The sequence below is a fragment of the Lutjanus erythropterus genome, chromosome 23 (genome assembly GCF_056507025.1).
Source record: "Lutjanus erythropterus isolate fLutEry1 chromosome 23, fLutEry1.hap2, whole genome shotgun sequence".
Classification (NCBI taxonomy): domain Eukaryota; kingdom Metazoa; phylum Chordata; class Actinopteri; order Lutjaniformes; family Lutjanidae; genus Lutjanus; species Lutjanus erythropterus.
This window is the reverse complement of record NC_139339.1, coordinates 19,227,721-19,246,772: the sequence shown is the minus strand read 5'-3', so window position 1 is coordinate 19,246,772 and position 19,052 is coordinate 19,227,721. Positions and strand designations below refer to the sequence as shown.

Genomic DNA, 19,052 nt, shown 5'->3' with positions numbered 1-19,052 from the left:
TATTTAGCCATTTCCATACCTCATTTTCTAGTGGACCTCCATGATGGCGCCAGACAAGAATGCTAAATTGCTGATGCAACTGCAAAGCTTCTGCAGCAGCAGCAGGAGGAGATGGAAACAGAAACAGAAAGGTGACAGAAAAGGAGGCGACGGCAGAGGTGAGAATATTAAGAGAGGGAGTTTACTTGGGTCAAAGCGAGGCTGGAAACTGTGTCTCAGCTGACAGTAGCAACCCAAAGATTGTCAAAGGGCAGAGGGAGTAAGAGGAGGTAGGGGGGCAAAGAGAAAAGAGGTGGCAGCGCAGGGTGAGGGGAAGGTAAAGGAGGTTGGAAAGGTTGGAAACAGTGGCTCATTTCCCTGTGACAGTAGCAGATCTGACTAAATGGGTTGTCAAAGGAAAGAAAGGAACAGGAGACGAAAAGAGGAGGGAGGGAATAAATAAAAAGGAGGCGCTGGCACAGAGTAGGTGGAGAGGAGGAGACGAAGAGAGGGTGAAACCGAGGCAAAACGACGATGGAACCAGTGGCTCATTGGTCATTTCACTAGTTTCCATCCAACTGTCAAGTGAATTTTGAGCAAAGTTTTGAAATGTCGCAAAAACTCTAAGGCGACTTAGATGTGTTTCCATCGGCAGGGGTGAAACCATTTAATAGGCTTCCTGAACGAAAAAAATACACCCACTAGATGGCTAAATGGAAAGAGCCTTTCAAGGGTCAATGACTATTGGGCAAGCAGTTATTGTTCTCCATTGTGCCATTTAGCTTTAGTCATATTTTAATGTTTTCATCTGAGGAAAAAGACAAAGAAATTGACTTTTACATTGTATGACGTGGCCTTTGTGGAACATTTCTGGTAGTAAGAAGGTCATTTTACATGAGATCAATCTGAATGTTGGATATTTATTTTACTACCTCTTCCAAAACTGATCAGATAATTTATGAACATAACACAAAACTTTAGGTTAAAGCTTTTTTGCATTAAAGGGTCCAGCCTAAAATCCATCCATCCATTTTCTGTAACTGCTTATTCCATAAGGGTCGCGGGCTGCTGGAGCCTATCCCAGCTGACATTGGGTGAAAGGCAGGGTACACCCTGGACAAGTCGCCAGTTCATTGCAGCAGCCCAAAATCAATAATACATAATTTTTCTCTTAGTGCTATTGATTCCTCTGTACTGTTTTGGTGTAAGTTGCCCAGTTTTGGAGATATGAGCCATAGAGATGTCTGCCATCCCTCCAATATAATGGAACCAGATTGCACTCAGCACCAAAAAATACCTGAACAAATTTCAACAGCAACGTGTCTTTTCAGAAATCATGACCAGGTTACTCAAAATAATCCCCAGACCCTGTTGTGAACAGTTTCATGTAGGAACTACTTTCTTTCTGAGAATGCCTCTACAATGTGTAACATTAGATAGCCACTGATGAGATTTACTTGAAGCACTTGCAATTTGGTATTAAATGACAAGGCATTTTTCAATACTACTAATAATATAAAGGTTCTAAATTAGCTACACGGTATCACCACGCAGACGTAAGCATGCATCTACTCACAGATGAGAGGCTACAGCTCAGATGAGGAGGATGGCATTACTGTTTTCATCCTGCGGTGTCATAAGCACGAGCCTCTGGTCCATAAGTAGATACACATTTGCTTCTGCACAGTGATGCATTTTGTAGAAAGAACATCAAACTGCTCACAACAAGGTCTGTGTACTACTTTAAGTATCAAGTGCTATCTAGTTCCATTATACTGGAACACCGCCACAGCCATTATCTCCAAAACTCTGAAACTCACACCAAAACTATCTAGATGGATAAATAGCACTGCAGGTAACATGTATTTTTAAGTCATCAGAATATTATTTTCCAGATCTTGTTCAGTTGTTTTGCAGATATGTAACGATTTGTGCAGAAAAGTAATTTTACAGCTGCGAACTAAGTATTCCATGAAGGAGGAGAAAGAACATAAAAGAAATCAAGAGGACGGAGTTGAAGCTGCTGCACTGATGTGAAATGGCTTTCAAGGGAGAGGTTAGAGGTCTCATTTAAGAGTAATAAAAAAAGGCCAAATTCTGACATGATTAGTCATTTGTTTGGGCATCAGACGAGAAGAGTGACGTGTGCTTTGAGTCCCGGTGGAAGAAAAGGTCGACGTTTGGGCCGAGAGAATCAGGATAAGGGTTGAGCAGAGCGTGGGCGATGGCGGAGGAGCTCCTGGGACGTAGGGTGAACTGTGGCAGACTCTGAAAGAGTGAGACTGAAGACAGACGGCGGCTGACGTGATCCCTTGTTTTCGGACTCGCCAACATCGGAGATTGGCCTTTTCTCTGAATCCATCCCACTGCGGCGTTCCTGAAGCGAATTCAACACGAATGAGTCATCAGAGTCTTTCGGAAAAGGGGCCGGAATGTGACGGCGCCCGGAGAACAGGAGGACAGGGCATGAGAAGAGAGGCGGAGGAGGAGACTGATGGAGAGACAGACTGATGGAGGAGACTGGCAGGATGTCAAAAATGTGATTTAAATGGTGAAGTTTGGGGCAACGAGCAAAACGTTTTAAGAAAATGGAACAAAGGTCTGCACTGTGTCCATCTTCTACGTGTTGTCCTCGATTCGTCTCCATCTTTTTTCTTTTTTTTTTTTTTTGGGACAGACTGTTAAGACTGACACATTTAACACACACTCTCTTACCTTCAGCGTGTCGAAGCCTCTCTCCAGGTACGTCCCGTACTTGTTTTTCTCTCCAGTCGAGGCGTAGAATTTACTCCACCAGTCCATGAACTCCTCCTCCTGTTGGTCACATATTCAGAGGTCAGAGGTCGGCAGGTAAACAAAAGACTGGAGGTGCTGAATCTAAATGCAGCTGTATACTGAAAGCCAATAAAAGTGTTCAAAGATTTAGATGAAAATAACTCAAGTGTATACTTTTTAAGCCTTTGGGTCTGTTGTGTTCACTGTGTTTTTCTCAAATATTGTGTGTATTTTTATCTTTCACCACGCAACTTCTTGTTACTCTTGAAATGTTTGCACTGGATTACACTCCATGCCATCTTTATTTTCACACAAACTGAGAAAAACTGCCTCACAATTCATTTCCTCTCTCACTAGAAACTCTCAAATGGAGCCTACACCACTGACAGGTATGATTCTACTCAACACTTTGACTCTTGTAATGACCTTCGACCTGAAGAGCCCAGTAGTGAGTGCTGTCTGCATTTGTAGAGCAGCGCAGCGCCGGGCTCAGGAATAACCCGCTTTTCATGATTTTTCCAATGATCACATGGCAACACGGAGGTAGCCAACTCACGTCAACACAAGTAAAAATTGCCTCTGGTGGCTCTGTGGCATTAAGGTCATGGTATATGGGCGTTCTGAGGCAATGGAAACGGGCAACATGAGGATGGGAACAGGCACAAAGTGGACAAAACCAACATGGACATCAGAAGAAACAAAAACTTTGCAAAATGTATGTTTATGTATGAATGAAAAGAATCCCTCAGCTGCTTTGCTCTGAGGTCTTTTCCATCATTTCTCTGTTACATATAAGGAGTCTGCAGCACAGAAATATTTACATTTTTTGTCATTTCCACTTGTTCCATCCTTATTAAACTGGAACAAAAACAGACAATCAGGATTTTCATGCCTAGACTGAATTTAAGAAATTGTCAGTGCATGTTGTCAGATTCATGCATTGTTTTTGCTTCTAGTTGAATGTCCTGTGTGGTCAACATCACTGGCTCAAAGCAAAACTTCTCTACAGTGAACTTCAACTTGTCCAGGGACTGTGGCTTTGATGTTTGCCTTCCCGGCTGGGAATATATGTGATTCAGCAAGTTAGGCAGAGATCAGACAAAGTCGCAAATCTTGGCTATGAACTCTGGAGTGAAGACCAACAAGTCCCAAGTCCTAAACTTTGTGTTCCAAGTCCTAAACAAGTCATTATGAGCCTTCCACCAAACTGAACATCATTAATGTATTTCTTGAACAGAACAACAGATGGTTTAGTTTAGGTTATGGCAATAATAAGATATTTTACAATCTGTTTTTATTGCTTTCAAATGAACTTTTTAAAAGCATTTTAAAACCATAATGATCAGGTGTGTGTTGTTTGTTGTTCCTGAAATTTTCTTAACAGATATCTGCAGAATCTGTAGAGAAGGGACAAGATTTTGGGATCAAGTGTCCAAGTAGAATTGACCAATGACATAAGCTTTGGTTACATTCAGATAAATAGTCAAGTAAAAGAGGCAGAATGTAATCTCTGAATCTACTGGCTATCTTCTGACTGCTTTTTTTTTTAAGTAACTTTTTGGGGGTTTTGCCTTTATTTCAATAGGGGGACATGCAGCCTAGGGCTAAAGTCCAAGTGCAGTCAAGAGTCACTGATGCTGAAGTCGAGGTCTTTTTTGGGTTTGTCAAATTAAGTCTAAAACTGACTTATAGTCCAAGCCATGTGAGTCGAGTCCACACCTGTCTAAGTTAGGTATATAGAGTAGAAGTGAAACTGGAACTGGTTGTGTTAGAGTAGTAGCAAAACCTTAAAAAAAAATAAAATAAATAAATAAATAAATAATGCTAATAACTAAAGAATTACCAGCTGATTCCACCAAGCATGGCACATCTGCGCCATGGTTCTTCATTTTGCCTGCCTGATTATGTTTACTTGCTCAGATTTTGTTGATTAGGTCCTCTTTCCTTGCTCTTTGTGCTTCTACCATGGATAAGCAGGCTACTTGGTTAAATAGTTTCTTTTCTGTCTGTCTTTACGATTGTGTGTCTGCACAGGGTCTTTTATTTTGAAAATTAACCAGATTCTCCCTGCCTGTTCTGTGTCTGACTTCCTTCAATGTATGTAGCAAATAAAAAGGCAAGAGGTGATACGCAACACTCTATCATGACATGTTTAACACACACATTTAGATTAATCATTGTCATTGGAAACCAAAAATTATACCAAAATGAAACTGTACACACATGACACACTGCTTTTTTCTTTCTTATATGATGATTTATATGATAAATATTTAAAAAGTGTCTCACAGACTTACCCACTGTAACATCTAGCGTCAGCATTAACAGTAAAAGGTAGGTCAGACAGAAATTAGATTTCATCATACGCTGTACACTCAATCAGTACAGACACACAGACTGTAAGCACACATTAAAATAACAGGATTAAACACATTTTAAGTAGCTTTTCAACACATTTCATAATACTCATTCTCATTTCACATGAAGGGTTTCAGTCCAAAATGAAACATACACCATTTGAAAAAAAAAAAAGATATAAAATCCCTCTATTACAAAATGACTGCTGGCATGAAAGTAAAGGCCGTTAAAGTCTTACTATTACAGCTATGAGTCATCCTGAGGCCGGCGCTCTGTTACAATGTCGTTCTGTTTTGGAGGATAAAATATCTTTGTTTTTGAAATGTTGACTGATGGCTTTTTGCGGTTTGGACATGAGTCATTTTGATTTATATGATATGATTTTGGGGGAAATATATCACATCTTTGAATGAAACCCCGTCATGTGTTTTTATCAAGACTCAAGCAGCCTCGTCCATCAAATTTAGTAAAAGTCTGTTCACATTGGCAACGTTAAACATTATTTTTGAGTTTTCTCACAGAAATAAAAACTGTCTGTCTCTGTGTGTGTTTGTGTGTGTGTGTGTGTGTGTGTGTGTGTGTGTGTGTGTTGGCCCTGACGCAACAAGGAAACAACGACTACAAAGATGGGGAATACCAAGGGGACAGATCAAACTACCAGCCTGCCCCTTCACACACAAAAACACACATTTCAGTCGGACCCGTCCCCGCCCTGCAACCTTCAACCCTCCGAGGAACACTCGAGCTTAAAACACACTCATGACGCATGTACCACTTTTTCCTTTGTGTGTGTTTTAGTGTGTGTGTAGGCATAAATGTAGAACAAAAGTGCTCTTATGGCACTGGCTCGGTGTGGAATCCCCTTTCTCCTACTTCCCACAGACTCATAACCGAGGGGGGAAAACTATGGAATTCCTCATTTTTCCAAAGTGGCAGCATGGCATGGAAAAGGGCAGCACGTGGAGTTTAACTAGGACATGACACACACACGCATGCATGGCGCTGTGTGTCTGAGGCGTGAAGTGTCTGGTGTGTGTTAATGTGCCTTCTGAGTACAGCCGGTGCCAAGCATTGATGGCAGGGGCGCCAGGAATTGTGTGTGTGTGTGCCCAGTGGTGTGTGTCAAGGTGTGTTCACTCAAGTCCACGACTTCTGATTCAGACAGATTAAGGCCGCCGGTTGAGTGTTCCAGACTGCGGCGGGTATTTAGCACACACTCAATAGATCGAACACACACACACACACACACGCACACACATGCAGTGGTCTGTTCAGGGTGTCAGTGTGGTTTGCAGCCTATCATTACGCCCTGCAGGGAAAGCCAGGCTAACCAAACCAGACTGGCACTGCCAAGAACTCTGCGAGCAGAGCGACTGGATTTACATAAGAGCTCTGAGCTGCTTCATAAATGCTTTTTGTGGGGAAATCCCTTCCACAGCAGCATTAAAGGTCAGAGGTCAAAGCGGCGAGCCTGAAGCTGGATGAGGCTCCACAGCTGCGTCTCACAGAGGAAAAAGTGGACAGTACAGACCAAAACTGGTGGAGCTGTCAGGCGCTTTTTGTTGACTCATACAGTCAGTCTAACACCAAGACGTTGCTCTCAAACAACCAACGAAGGCTTTGTTCAGACTGCCGGCAAATCAGATCTTTAAGACAGACTCTCCACACTTATTTGCAAGTGATCACACAGGATTAACTTTTGTTAACTTTCCAAAACCAAAAATCCAACATTGACACCCACTTCAGAGCAACAAACAGCTGCAAAATGGTTAGACAACACGCTGCACGAACTACCGTAGTTCTGGTCGGACATGACCCAACACGTACAATCATTTTGAAATTTTTGAGCTGAATGTTTTGCATGTTGCCATTCACTTTGAGTTTGTACATCTAAATGTGATGGGCTAAGATTGTTGTACATCTGTTTTCAAATGATTCACTGTGGTTTTGGGTCATTTTCATCATGGAAGACATCACTCCCATCAGGTTCTTCTTTTAATTTGTCACCCATCTGTAGATCCAAGCACCCTACAATTAATAACATGTTCAGGCTGATCACCAGAACAAACAGTGGAGTCTATGTTGGGTTTTTCATTGTGTACATCCTGCAGTGGCCTTTCCATTGGTCCCGCTTATATAAGGGATTTAAAAGTAACTCACAACCACGTGAATGCAAATACCTCATGAATACTTTACAAGTTAGGAAGGAGTTCCTGAACACTTCACATTAAACAACTGGCACACAAGGGATTATGACATTGATGGACAATCATGTATGATGGAGGATACTGACTGCTGCAAAAGATACAAAATCTGTCCTCTGTCCTCTGTGTGGTTGCATTTCCAAACCAAAATTTAAGGAGACTTACAGGCCTCATTGACCTCTTAGGACATATCCATTCTAGAAATGTGGACTTTAGAGCATCCATCACCTAAATTGAGACACAGCTTCAGTGTCTTGCCTCAGCAGGGAGATTGCTTTCTTTGAAGAGAAATTCTTGAACCACCGAACCATTCTGTCTGAGACCTGCACTGATTTTCTTCGACTCGATTCTGTATCTCCAAAATAAACTGGTCAATGTGAAGAATGTGGAAAGACTGGAATAGATGTTTCAGCAGAGCTGTTTGTGTGTATTTGTCATTCCCTCCACTGTGGTTTCAAGGCAGAGTACCAAACCTCAAGTAAAAATCTGTGGCATTTTCACATAAATAAATGTCTTCTTTGCTATCACTGATTGACATTACACAGTAGTGACTCGATCTATATCCAGTTCCTGAAAGCTTTTCCAGTTGCTGTTCTACACTCACGCTGCCTGGAAGCTCATTTCGTTGAAAATTCTTCTGACTTGGAGGAAATGATGCATACCAGATTTCTGGCTAGTTTGTATGAACCTAAAGAAGAACTGGGGTGTAGCATTAGCAGCGATAGCCACCATTGAATCATGAAAGGATAATCACTTTAAAGATCCACTGTACAGGAGTTAACTTAAAAAAATCAATCATTAGTGTGAGCAAGAGAATATCTACGAATGACTCTCCCTGAAACTTGACTTGAGGGTTTTTTCTTTTCCTAGTGTGCTTGTCATACCTGAAACTCCAAACCGAGGCCTGAACCAAGCTTCACCAAGATTCAATCAAGGTTTGATTTGGTTTTACATTGCAATTATGCAAGCATGCTACAAGAACTATACATGATGTACCTACGTCCGGTTGTCATTAACTATGTGGGTACGTCTGCCTATACTTGTGATTGATTGATTTGTAGAGTGGTGTGGGTCTGATGCTGGTGTGTTGTCAGTTCAGTTAAATTCCTCTGTCTCTCATCATCATCTCAAAATGCTTATGCATAACCTAAGGTTCCCCAGTATATTTTGAAAGATAATGCACTGATTTTGTATTTGTATCATTCAAAAAAATTAAAGAACCCTCACACCTGTACAACCCTGTACAACTGTCCAATATAACTACCTTTATCCCCATTTGAGCAATGCTATGACCGCAGGCTTTTTTGAGTGTAGCTGTTTAGAAAAAGTAAAAAAAAAAAATTACGTTTAGAAACGGTCAGGTGAAACTTTGTCCAAACAATATAGTTTCTGTTTAACCTTGACACACTGACATTTATTAACGTACTTGTTCTGGCCACCTGATTGAGGAGAAGATCTGGCTCTGGAGCTGCTAAATGCTCCACTATGTTCACTGGCTAGCTGCTAACTTTGCCTATCTGTACGTTTATACTGGGCCAGTATAGTGAAGTGGAGCTTTTTCACTGAAAACAAAAATTTGTCAAGAAAAACAGGGAATTGTAGAGTCAGATGACAATTTCTTTGTGGGATCGTCACTACGAGGGATAACTTTTATATTGTACATAGTCATTTGATCTTTCAAACCAAATTTAGCCCAGATTTAAACTAGACTTCTAGGAGTCTTTTGACTTGCAAATCACCAATTAATTGACATAAATACCCAACCAGAGACGTCTATTTTTGCGTGACATTTAGGGATTGTTAACTCTGAAGTATCCAATGTGCTAAAGTCTGGCTCTCAATGTTAGCGGTGGACTTATAAAAACTGTACACCCATGCCATCCAAAAGTGCGTGGACACATTTGGACAACAGTCTGGGCAGCAAATATGCGCAGCATTCAGAATCTGGAGGTGAACAGCAGCTTACATCATTCTGCGGCTGAAATTAGCAGAACAAGAAAAACAATCATGATTTAGTAAGCTATTTTGACATCTTGTTTCTGGTCACAGTGTCATTATAGGGCCATAAATGTGTGTTTCATAAACCCCCAAAAATGCCACCTGGCACGTGGCCATTTCAGTTAGTTTCTCTGGTTCTATGGCAGCCAGGAAGGATTTATGAAACCAGAGGCAAACTACAACATTTTCAGAGTGGGATTATAACCAACCTTGACTGGTTTTTGGCGACAAAGTGGAATAGTTTTGTTGAGAATTAATGGTTGAGGAGAGACGCTGCACAACCGCAATTTTTGAAGGGGCGCAAATTTATATAAAATGTGTCACCAATGGAAAACATAGACACAAAAACCACATTATATGGAAGTGACAGCTTTTTCAAATGCAACTAACTTACAGATGGATTAGAAAAACAAGAAGAGAGGAAGGCTGGTTTGATCCATGACAAATACCATTATCAAGCCTGGATGCTGCACATGAAACGTGACACACAATGTTCATTTTCCATCTGAGCGACGTTAGATCTCAAATATCTCGAAGGGGGGTCAGTGCCTCCGAGGTCTGGGGAGCCATGACGCTACTGACAGCCGATCTTCTTCAACTTTTCCAACTCTGAAACCAAATCTGACTGATCTGCCTTGGAAGCGTACACTCTGCTGCAGTAATCTGGTAATCATCAGACATACGCTACGCCCATGACCCGTTCTTTGGTCACGACCCAGAGATTAAGAAGCCAGGATTTACAGCACATGAGAGAGCAAGCTTTCTTTCACTGGTGCCATGAGATATTACACTCTTAGAAAGAAGGGTTCCCAAAGGATTCTTCCAGAAGGGCTGAGGTTCTACTTAGAGCCATTTATTTGTGAAGAACCCTTCTTTGAAAAAAGGGCTGGTGAAGGGTTTGTTGTAAGACTAAGGGCTTCATTAAGAAACTTTATCCAAATAACCATTTTTGTGAGAAAGACTTCTCCAAGGACTGTTGAGATCCTTGAAGAACTATTTCATCACAGGTTCTTTGTACCATAATACAAGTGGGTTCTAGATAAAACATCAATCATCAGACAAGACATCAAAATGGCTTGTGCGTCATTGGCAAGCTGTTGTGGTCTTACATACTTCTGTTGCCAACATGCATGCACAGCTTGGATGTGTTTTGAGATAAAACCTTTGAAATATAAAAGGGTTCTCTGTAGATGCCCCTGGCTGGGTTCTAGATGTCCTTTAGTCAAGCTGTAGATGAAACCCTTGTAATATAAAGAGGGTTCTCAGTAGTACCTCCTAGGTGGGTTCTTGATAGCACCCTTAGAAGGTGACAAGGTTTCTGGATGGAATTCCCAAACCATTACACCATAGAAGGGTTCTCTGTAGAAACTCTTGTAGGGGGTTCCGGACGAAACCTTGACAGATGGTTCTAGATATAAACCTTTATTCTGGGTTCTAGGTAGAACTTTCTGAGAGGGTTCCAAGTAGAAAAGTTTCTACCAGAAACCAAAAAAGGGACAAGCTGAAGAACGCTTAATTGTCCCAGTTAGCACCTTTATTTCTAAGAGTGTAGTTTTCTGATTCTTGTCGTTGCCTCTGCTCATCTTGAAGTCACTCTCTCCCTCTTTAACCGCCCCTCTCAGTTATCCATCCCTGCCTCAGCCTTTAGTAACTGTCTGCTTACACAGAGTTGTGGTATAGAGGATCTATAGCAGCTCTGTTGACTTTGGCCCCGGCCAGACAGAAAGCCGAGCCTTTAATTTGACTGGTTTCAATATCTGACCCTTAATAAAACAAATATCTTTGTTTGGAGAGAAAGAAATCACCCTCAATTACTGTCGAGTGAGGAGGGAGCGGGCACTACTGGATGTGTGTATTTGTGTGCACAGTCTGCTCCGGGTCAGGCTAAGTCTTCAAATTGACCTGGCTTAGACAAATAAAATGGAAGAATGTAACAAGGAGCGTGGTCTCCCGTTCAAATTTGGGATCACATTTCTTCTGTAACCACACGGCCCGCCGTGTGTCGCTCTGTAAAACCCTGATTTCTTCAGTAGAAAGTATTTTCCTGAGCTACGACCAAAACAGCGAAAATGTAAAAAGTTTCTTGTTTCATCCTGGAGTGGAAGAAAGCAGAGTTTTCTCCTTCTTTATCTCATTCCTTCCAGATCAGCCCTCATCTCTCTGCGGCCAGAGTTATCCATCAGTGTCTTACTTAAAATAAACTTCATCAATAAAGGGCTTTGGTTCTAAAATTAGACCTCTGCTACTGTCATCTGCCTTGTGAGGAAAGTACGGTGTGGGTTCTACGAGCACGAGGAATTAATTTAAAGAACCATATCTGTTTCTTTGGTTTTTCACCTTATACAACTCATGTAGCATTTTTATGTTACACGCAATTAGAGCTGCAATAATTAATTGATTAATTGATTAGCTGATGACTATTAAAGATCCACTGTGTCTAATTTATAGTGATTATTGTCAGAATATGGCAGTAAAGTAATGTAATATTCATATAAATGTTTTCATTAGCATAGAATGACATAAAAATAAAAATAAGTTTTGCTGACCTGTAATGTTTAGTTGAGATAATTTACTTTTCTTCTTTAGATAAACTTCAATCTTTGAGTTTTAGAAACTAAAAAAGAAAATTCAAAAATTGGTCACAGTGTGAACCTGATTTGTCTTTTTTAGTACCTGAAAAATTAAACAGTTGTAATTGAAAATATTAAAATTTTAGCATTCACTTTCACTTCAATGAATTTACTCAATATTCTTTAAAATCTTTTTCTTGTTTTCTCAAATTGTTCATTTTAACAGTGTATTCATTTCTTTATGAATGAAACTTATTTTCCATTACAGTGCACTTCTAAATCTAAATTAATTTGTTTACATTAAAGTATTCTTTTGTGATTTAAAGGAATAGTTTGGCATTTTGGGAAATATAGTTTTTGCTGTCTTGCTGAATTTTTTTGGTACAATGTACTTTTAAATCGCGATTGAAGGATTATAGCCAAGGTTTTTGGATAATTTGTTTTTAAAAATTGCTTGTTGCCAATGTGAACAGATCTGTAACAGGCATCACATTTAGTCTTTCACTAACACCATTATCATATGAAAATTATGTTAAATGACATGAAGTTGTGGCAAAGAAGAAAGAAAGTAATACTGTATTTGTAAAGTTGATGGATGTTATCAAATACAGGAATAAAACAGGCAATCAGAAAGTATGTCTGACATTCTGGTTAATGTCAAAGTGTTCGATCATGAATGAATGAAATGAGTTAGAAGATGAGTTTGTTACCTACATGAAGGCTGGAACTAGAGATGGAAAGATTAATGATAGCTGAACTGGCTCCATCTGCAAGCTAGACACACACACACACATATACACACCCCACACGCACACACAAAAACACACACACTCTCAGGTTAGCTGGTTAGGGTTAGCCACAAATATTAGCCTCAAAAGAGACAAACAATTTACATTATTCCATACACTCTGTCCAAAACATTAGAAATAAACATGAAACACATTGTATACATCAACACTAACATCATTAGACATTACATACTAACATTAGCAGACATATTAGTGACTCAAACACACAGAAATATCGTTGTCACCATCATGTGTTCAATTAATAAAAAAACCTGGAGTCCAAACTTGTTCTGGGAGGGAAAAACTGAGCACAGCGCCTTAAATTCAAATCAGAAAACATTTTGTTTCCTTGGGAGATCCCTGGTGTCTGCGACGTGCAGACAGCAGTGTTCAGTTAACGCTGATCGGCCACGACGGAGCCCAGATTAGAAAGACAAAGTGTTTATATGAGATCACGGAGGAGCTGAGCACATGGAGGAACAGAAGAAGAAGACAGGAAAGGGCGAGGCAAGGATGCTGTAAAATACCAGCGTGAATATAAACAACCTCAACATGTGTGGGCATAAATTAGGAAATAAGTGGGAATAAATACTTTTCGGGGTCTTTTTACTGTAGACACTCACCTTAATTTCAGCAGTTCAGTTACATAGAATTACTTTACATAATTTATAATAAATAAGTTTGGTTTCTCTTTTTACTACATGCTCTCACTCAATTACTTACTCTTTCAGGTTGTCAGTTATGTTGCCTAAATTTCTACATTTAGTTTAAATGGCAGACCACAATCATATAAAGTGATAAAGTGAAGTCAGTGAAGATGGGTAAAGCCAGAGTAATCAGATGTTTTACTTAAGTACCAGTAATACTACAGTGTAAACATCCTGCATTTTAAGTAAAAGTACAACCCAAATTCTGAAAAAGTTTGGATGCTTTGTTTAAAACATTTGACATACATGCATTTGAATACAGTGCAAAGACAAGATATTTAATGTTCAAACTGATAAACTTGATCATATTTTGTAAATTCTGAAGTCATTTTGAATTTGATGACTGCAGCATGTTCCCAAAAAGTTGGGACGGGGCAGCAAAAGACTGTAAAAATCTTGGAATGCTCAAAAAACACCTGTCTGGAAGATTCAACATGAACAGGTTAACTGGTAACAGGTGGTAGTACTATGATTGAGTATGAAAAGCTCAGTCGTAAGGAGTTCTCCAAGTCTGTTAAATAACTGAGATTTCTTTCTGGTCTATGGGGCATTAATTATGTGGTATTTTTCACCCCAATAAAAAAACAAGCAGCATTAAAAGCCTACCTGGAATTATTTCTCATAATAACATCTTGAGATTTAATTCTGTCTTTCTCCTGCCATCGCCATTACTGAGTTTTGTTTGAATGAAAGAGGGAGAGCTTGCTTGTGCTTGTTACAGAGCGCCTGTATTTCTGCTTTTACATCAATCCCAGCTGAGCACAGGTACTGTGATTGGTTTCCTTCTGTGATGAACACAGCGTGTGGCCAGTCGTATTTTAGAAAATTAAAAACCGTAACAGCTGACTTCAAAGCTGTGCTTCGGCTAAAAGTAATGAGCAACAACAACCTTCCTAGAAGTCAAAAGTACAATATTCTTCTTTGAAATGTAATGGAGTGAAAGTCATAAGTTTCCAGTAAAACAAATACTCAAGTTAAGTACAGATACTCAAGTAAAAGTACTTTGTTACTGTCCACCACTGCATTTTACACAACGTCCCAACTTTTTTTGGAACTAGGGTTGTAAATTTAAGACACAGTTATACCAAAGAAGCTTATTAAACTATGCTGTTGTTTGCAGCTGCTTGTTGACCAAATATTGCACTGCTCATAACACATTTATATATCAAAATGATTTATTGATCAGCTGTGGTTGGAATAAAACTGATCGACGAGCGTGCAGAACTTTTGTCTGTCACTGCAAATGTACATATTTGTTGCATCATTGTTATTGTATCCATGCAAAGTTGTTTTGATGTCAAAGCACTTTAATTGGATGGAGGCGTTAATGTCAGGGTGTGTACGCCAATTTCAACACCGCACTCTCATCACACACACACACACACACACACACACACACACACACACACACACACACACACACACACACAGATGAGCACTAGCTTAGCTCATACTGCACATTTTTGGAGCGCCCATGTCACCAAACATTTAAAACCGCCCCCCACAAACAAAATGAGACAATTGAGTTTTTGCATCATTTAAAGAGAATGGAAAAGTCCTGTGATGTCTGCTAATGTTAAAGAGTATGCGCGTGTGTGTGTGTGTGTGTGTGTGTGTGTGTGTGAGCGTGACGGCCAGAGGGAGAAAGAGAAACAGCTTTTTACCTCATCGATATAAAATTCTTGGTTTAAAACTCTGCAATAAGAAGTGTGTGTGTGTGTGTGTGTGTGTGTGTGTGTGTGTGTGTGTGTGTGTGTGTGTGTGTGTGTGTGTGTGTGAGAAGCTGTTGAGGCGCCTGCGGGTTCAGGGATTGCAAAGAGGGACATACACAGACATTAAAAGAGAGAGGAAGAGCAGGGCGGATTTGAAGACGATGATGAAGGATCACAGAGGGGATGAGTGGCTGATGAACCACAACAGTGAGGAGAGAGAAGAAGAAAAAAAGAGGAGGATGACATGCCCTTTAATGAGCTACCACATTAAAACGAATGTCAGCTTGATAGATAGAGAAGGAAAGAAGGAATGAGAAAATGAATTAAAGGGGTGAAGGGAATTAAAGAGTGGGAGGGAGAGAAAGAGAGAAAAGCGGAAAAAAAAGCGTGGAATGTGGACAGACATGGCACAAGAGGAGGGACGGAGGTGGGAAAAGAAATGATCTGGGTTTAGACAAAAGATGGAGCAGAGAAGAACACAGGTGAAGAGAAAAGAAAAATAAAGCAAAATATGTGGATGAAAAAAGAGGGTAAGAAAAATGGAAGGAAACAGGTAGCAAGAAAACAGCTCATTTTGATGTTTAGACCATTCCTCAAAACAGTGTAGGTGTGGCAGATCATGTTTTGATTGACATCCCCCTCAACCTGTGGGTTTGGGGAGTAAAAGATTACATGGAAATAGATTATGTAATCTGGATACCAAAAAAAAGGTAACTGAATTCCAATGCAGCTACAGATAAAAGAAGATCTAATCAGATACATATAGTAAAAAAGGTAATGTTAAATGAAGAAGAATATACAACCATGCACAGTGTACACACAGCTGCTAATTTATTATCATGGCCTCTCATTAATAAAATGCTTCACTGGGTGGAAATTTCAACATTTTTTGTATCCAAACTAATACTCAATCAGCATGATGGTGAGGGTGATAATGATTGAATTTTCATTTTTGAGTGAACTGTCCCTTTAAATGACTATATTTCAAATTTGGGTTAAAACACATTTCTAATTTAAGATACTATTACGTACATAAGACCCTAAATTAGAAAGCTATTGTGGATTTGGTTTTCCAGAAGCAGAGAGGAAAAGATGAAGGGAGACACCAGGGGGTGAAAGATGAAGTACGGGAGGGAAGGAGATGAGGAAGGAGGCATGGATGAAAACAGATGGAGGAAGAGTTCCAGGACGACCCTTTGGGGATAATGAGACAGAAGACTGCTAACAAGGAACAGACTCCCTGTGTTTGTTTATACACACACACAGACACACTATAAAGCACACACAGAAACCACAGGGTCTTTCTTGGATATCATCGTGGGTCAGATTTTCCCCTTCAGTGATCACCAGGAGGGAGATTTCACTGAGAGAGGGAGGGGAGGAAGAGGAGGAATACAAGAGAGGAGGAGAGGAGGACCACAATGAGAGAGTAAGAAAGAGAAGCAGGAGAACAAGACAAGGAGGAGAGGAGGAGGAAGAGGAAGTGAAGGTGGAGAGGAAGGATGAGAAGGAGAGAAAGAGAAGTGGGAGATGAGATGAGGGGCACAGAAAGAGAAGATGAGGACGCAATAAAAGAAAGAAGAGGAAGAACTTAACAAAAAGAGTTTTTTAAGGATTGGTGGAATCTGTTAAGAGTTCGTCAAGGGTTCTTGATAGAACCCCCTGGGTGTGTTCTAGATGAATCCCTTGGAATATAAAAGGGTTCTCTGTAGAACCTCCAGGATGGGTTCTAGATAAAACCCTTGGAATATAAAATAGTTTTTGATAGAACCCCCTGGTCTTTTTAGCACCCTTACAATGTGTGAAGGTTCTGGATAGAACATTTCACAGATGGATCTGAACCTTTTATGTTGGGTTCTAGCTAGAACTCTCTGAAACAATTTCACCAATTTAACCAAGAACCAATGGGGAAAAGCCAAAGAACTCTTTACAGTTCTTTATTTCTAAGACTGAGGAAATGGAATAGGGGGGAGGAAAAGCAAAGGAAACAAGAGAGAAAAGAGGAAGAGAAAAGACGTGACAAGGAGGGAAGAGAAGATGAGAAAAGACGAGGAAAATGAGGGATGAGAGCAGGTAGAGGTACAGAAGACAGAGCTGAAGGGAAGACAGAAAAGAACAGAAGACGAGATGAGGAGAAGAGACAGAAAGAGAGAAGAAATTAGATAAAGAGGGTGATGAACAACAGCAAGAAATTGGGGGAAAGAAAGAGGAGAGAGACAAGGAGGACACTGACTTTTAGAAAGGGCAAGGAAAAATGACAGAAGAGAGGATGATGAAGAAGAAAAGGAAGGATGACAGCAGCTGACAGGAAAGAGGAAAAAGCAAAGAAGAAAAGAATAAGTGAAGTACTTCAGAACAGAAGTCTTGTATCCACAGAGAGAAGGTTGACAGGAATCACGAGCTTGGAATTCTTTCCCGAAGAATCAGAAGTTCTCCACAGATTCACTGTCTTTGAACGTTACTTCGACGCTCTTTAAAGGGCCAATTCAGTGGTTTTCCACGTTGTAGCCCATTAACTTCAAATCCTGTACACTTTAAACATCACTGCAGAACATTTTCCAAGATCTACCAGACTGTCTTTACTGATTTCTTAAAATGCAGCCATTTGTTTCAAACTATTACTGTTTAAAATAAATGTCACCCAGCAGACAAAAGTAGAGAAACAGACTGCCTACGTCTAAAGGTTGAAAAAATCCAGAAAGCAGAGTCAAAAGTTTCTGGCAACAACAAACATGTAGACGTTGGGGGACGGAGACGGAGGTTGTAATTAAAAACATCGTGACATTTGGATGGAGATTTTTTTTTCAACTGACTTATTGACGACAAATTTCATTTCCGTAGGATTTTTCCAATTTCTTCGTCGTGTCCTGTGGTCATGTCTCGCTTTAACTATTGGCTATACTGCCGCCATGACTTCCATTGGCACCGCTCCGTTTCATCGTTTCATCATCAAGATTTCATATCCGTATCGCATGCATTTCTGACATTTCCTATAAATCTGTTTTTATTCAGATTGTTCAGATGCCTACATGAATGCACCTACATGATGTTTAAGTTTGCTATTTGTAATGTGTTTGTAATGTCTTTGTTAAGAACATGGAGGTTTATGTTGGGAATTGTCATTTTACCATGCATGAAGTTTCTAATGCATTCTTTCAGATGAATCACTGTATCATAACATGGAATAGGCTTCCCTCATATCACATGTAAATGCTATGAAGATGTGGACTGTGCTCTTAAAGCCACTGCAAACCCAAATCCACTACTGTCTTCTAACTAGGGATGCACTGATACCGATACCAGCAACGGGTATCGGCCCGATACTGTCCTCACGTGCTCGTACTTGTACTCATAAAACTACTCCGATACCCAACACCCGATATCACGTCATGAAAGGTAGCCGCTCGATACAAGTAAACATCTAAAGAACCAACAAGACGCAGGGTTCAAGATGTTTGCTGATGCTTACTATCTTTTTTTGGACACAAACACGAACACAAAACACAAACTCCTACAACTCCTGTGTCCTGTGAGATAAAATCATTGTTTCTGTCTATGGAGTCTGGTGGTTGCAAAGAGAACAGAGACGGCGGCTTCACTTCAGAAAACACTGCCCAACGATAGAGTAAAGCAGCAAACATGTTCTAAATATAGAGTACATTTAAACTGAACCTTTGGTCCTTTGTTTAGGTGCTGAAATTTGTTTTACTGCTGCTGTCGGACTTTACTCAGCTCCTGTGTCGGGACTCCTGAGGCAGCTGTCAGTCCAACCTGAGCTGACATGCCCACACATTCACACTCTTGAAAAATGATCTAAACAGCAAAACTGGTTTTAGTTTTTTAACCCGGTTTTCTAATCTTCTTTCTGGACGCTTCATGAGTAACTAAACTTTGATATCACATATGCATTTTTACTATTTCTAGCCAAGTCAAGACCGACTTGATCGATCCTGTCTCTACA

General features: G+C 40.2%; 1 protein-coding gene across 2 annotated transcripts in view; it reads right to left on the bottom strand.

Annotated features, from left to right (window-relative positions):
* Positions 1–19,052, bottom strand: part of dysf (dysferlin, limb girdle muscular dystrophy 2B (autosomal recessive)) — a 97,027-nt gene that overhangs the window by 28,524 nt on the left and 49,451 nt on the right. For both annotated transcript variants that reach the window (XM_084713175.1, XM_084713176.1), the window contains 2 exons: positions 12,599–12,658; positions 2,695–2,793 (listed from right to left, as the gene is read on the bottom strand). In XM_084713175.1, the coding sequence (XP_084569301.1) occupies positions 2,695–2,793; positions 12,599–12,658 (159 nt within the window). The remainder of the gene's footprint in view (positions 1–2,694; positions 2,794–12,598; positions 12,659–19,052) is intronic.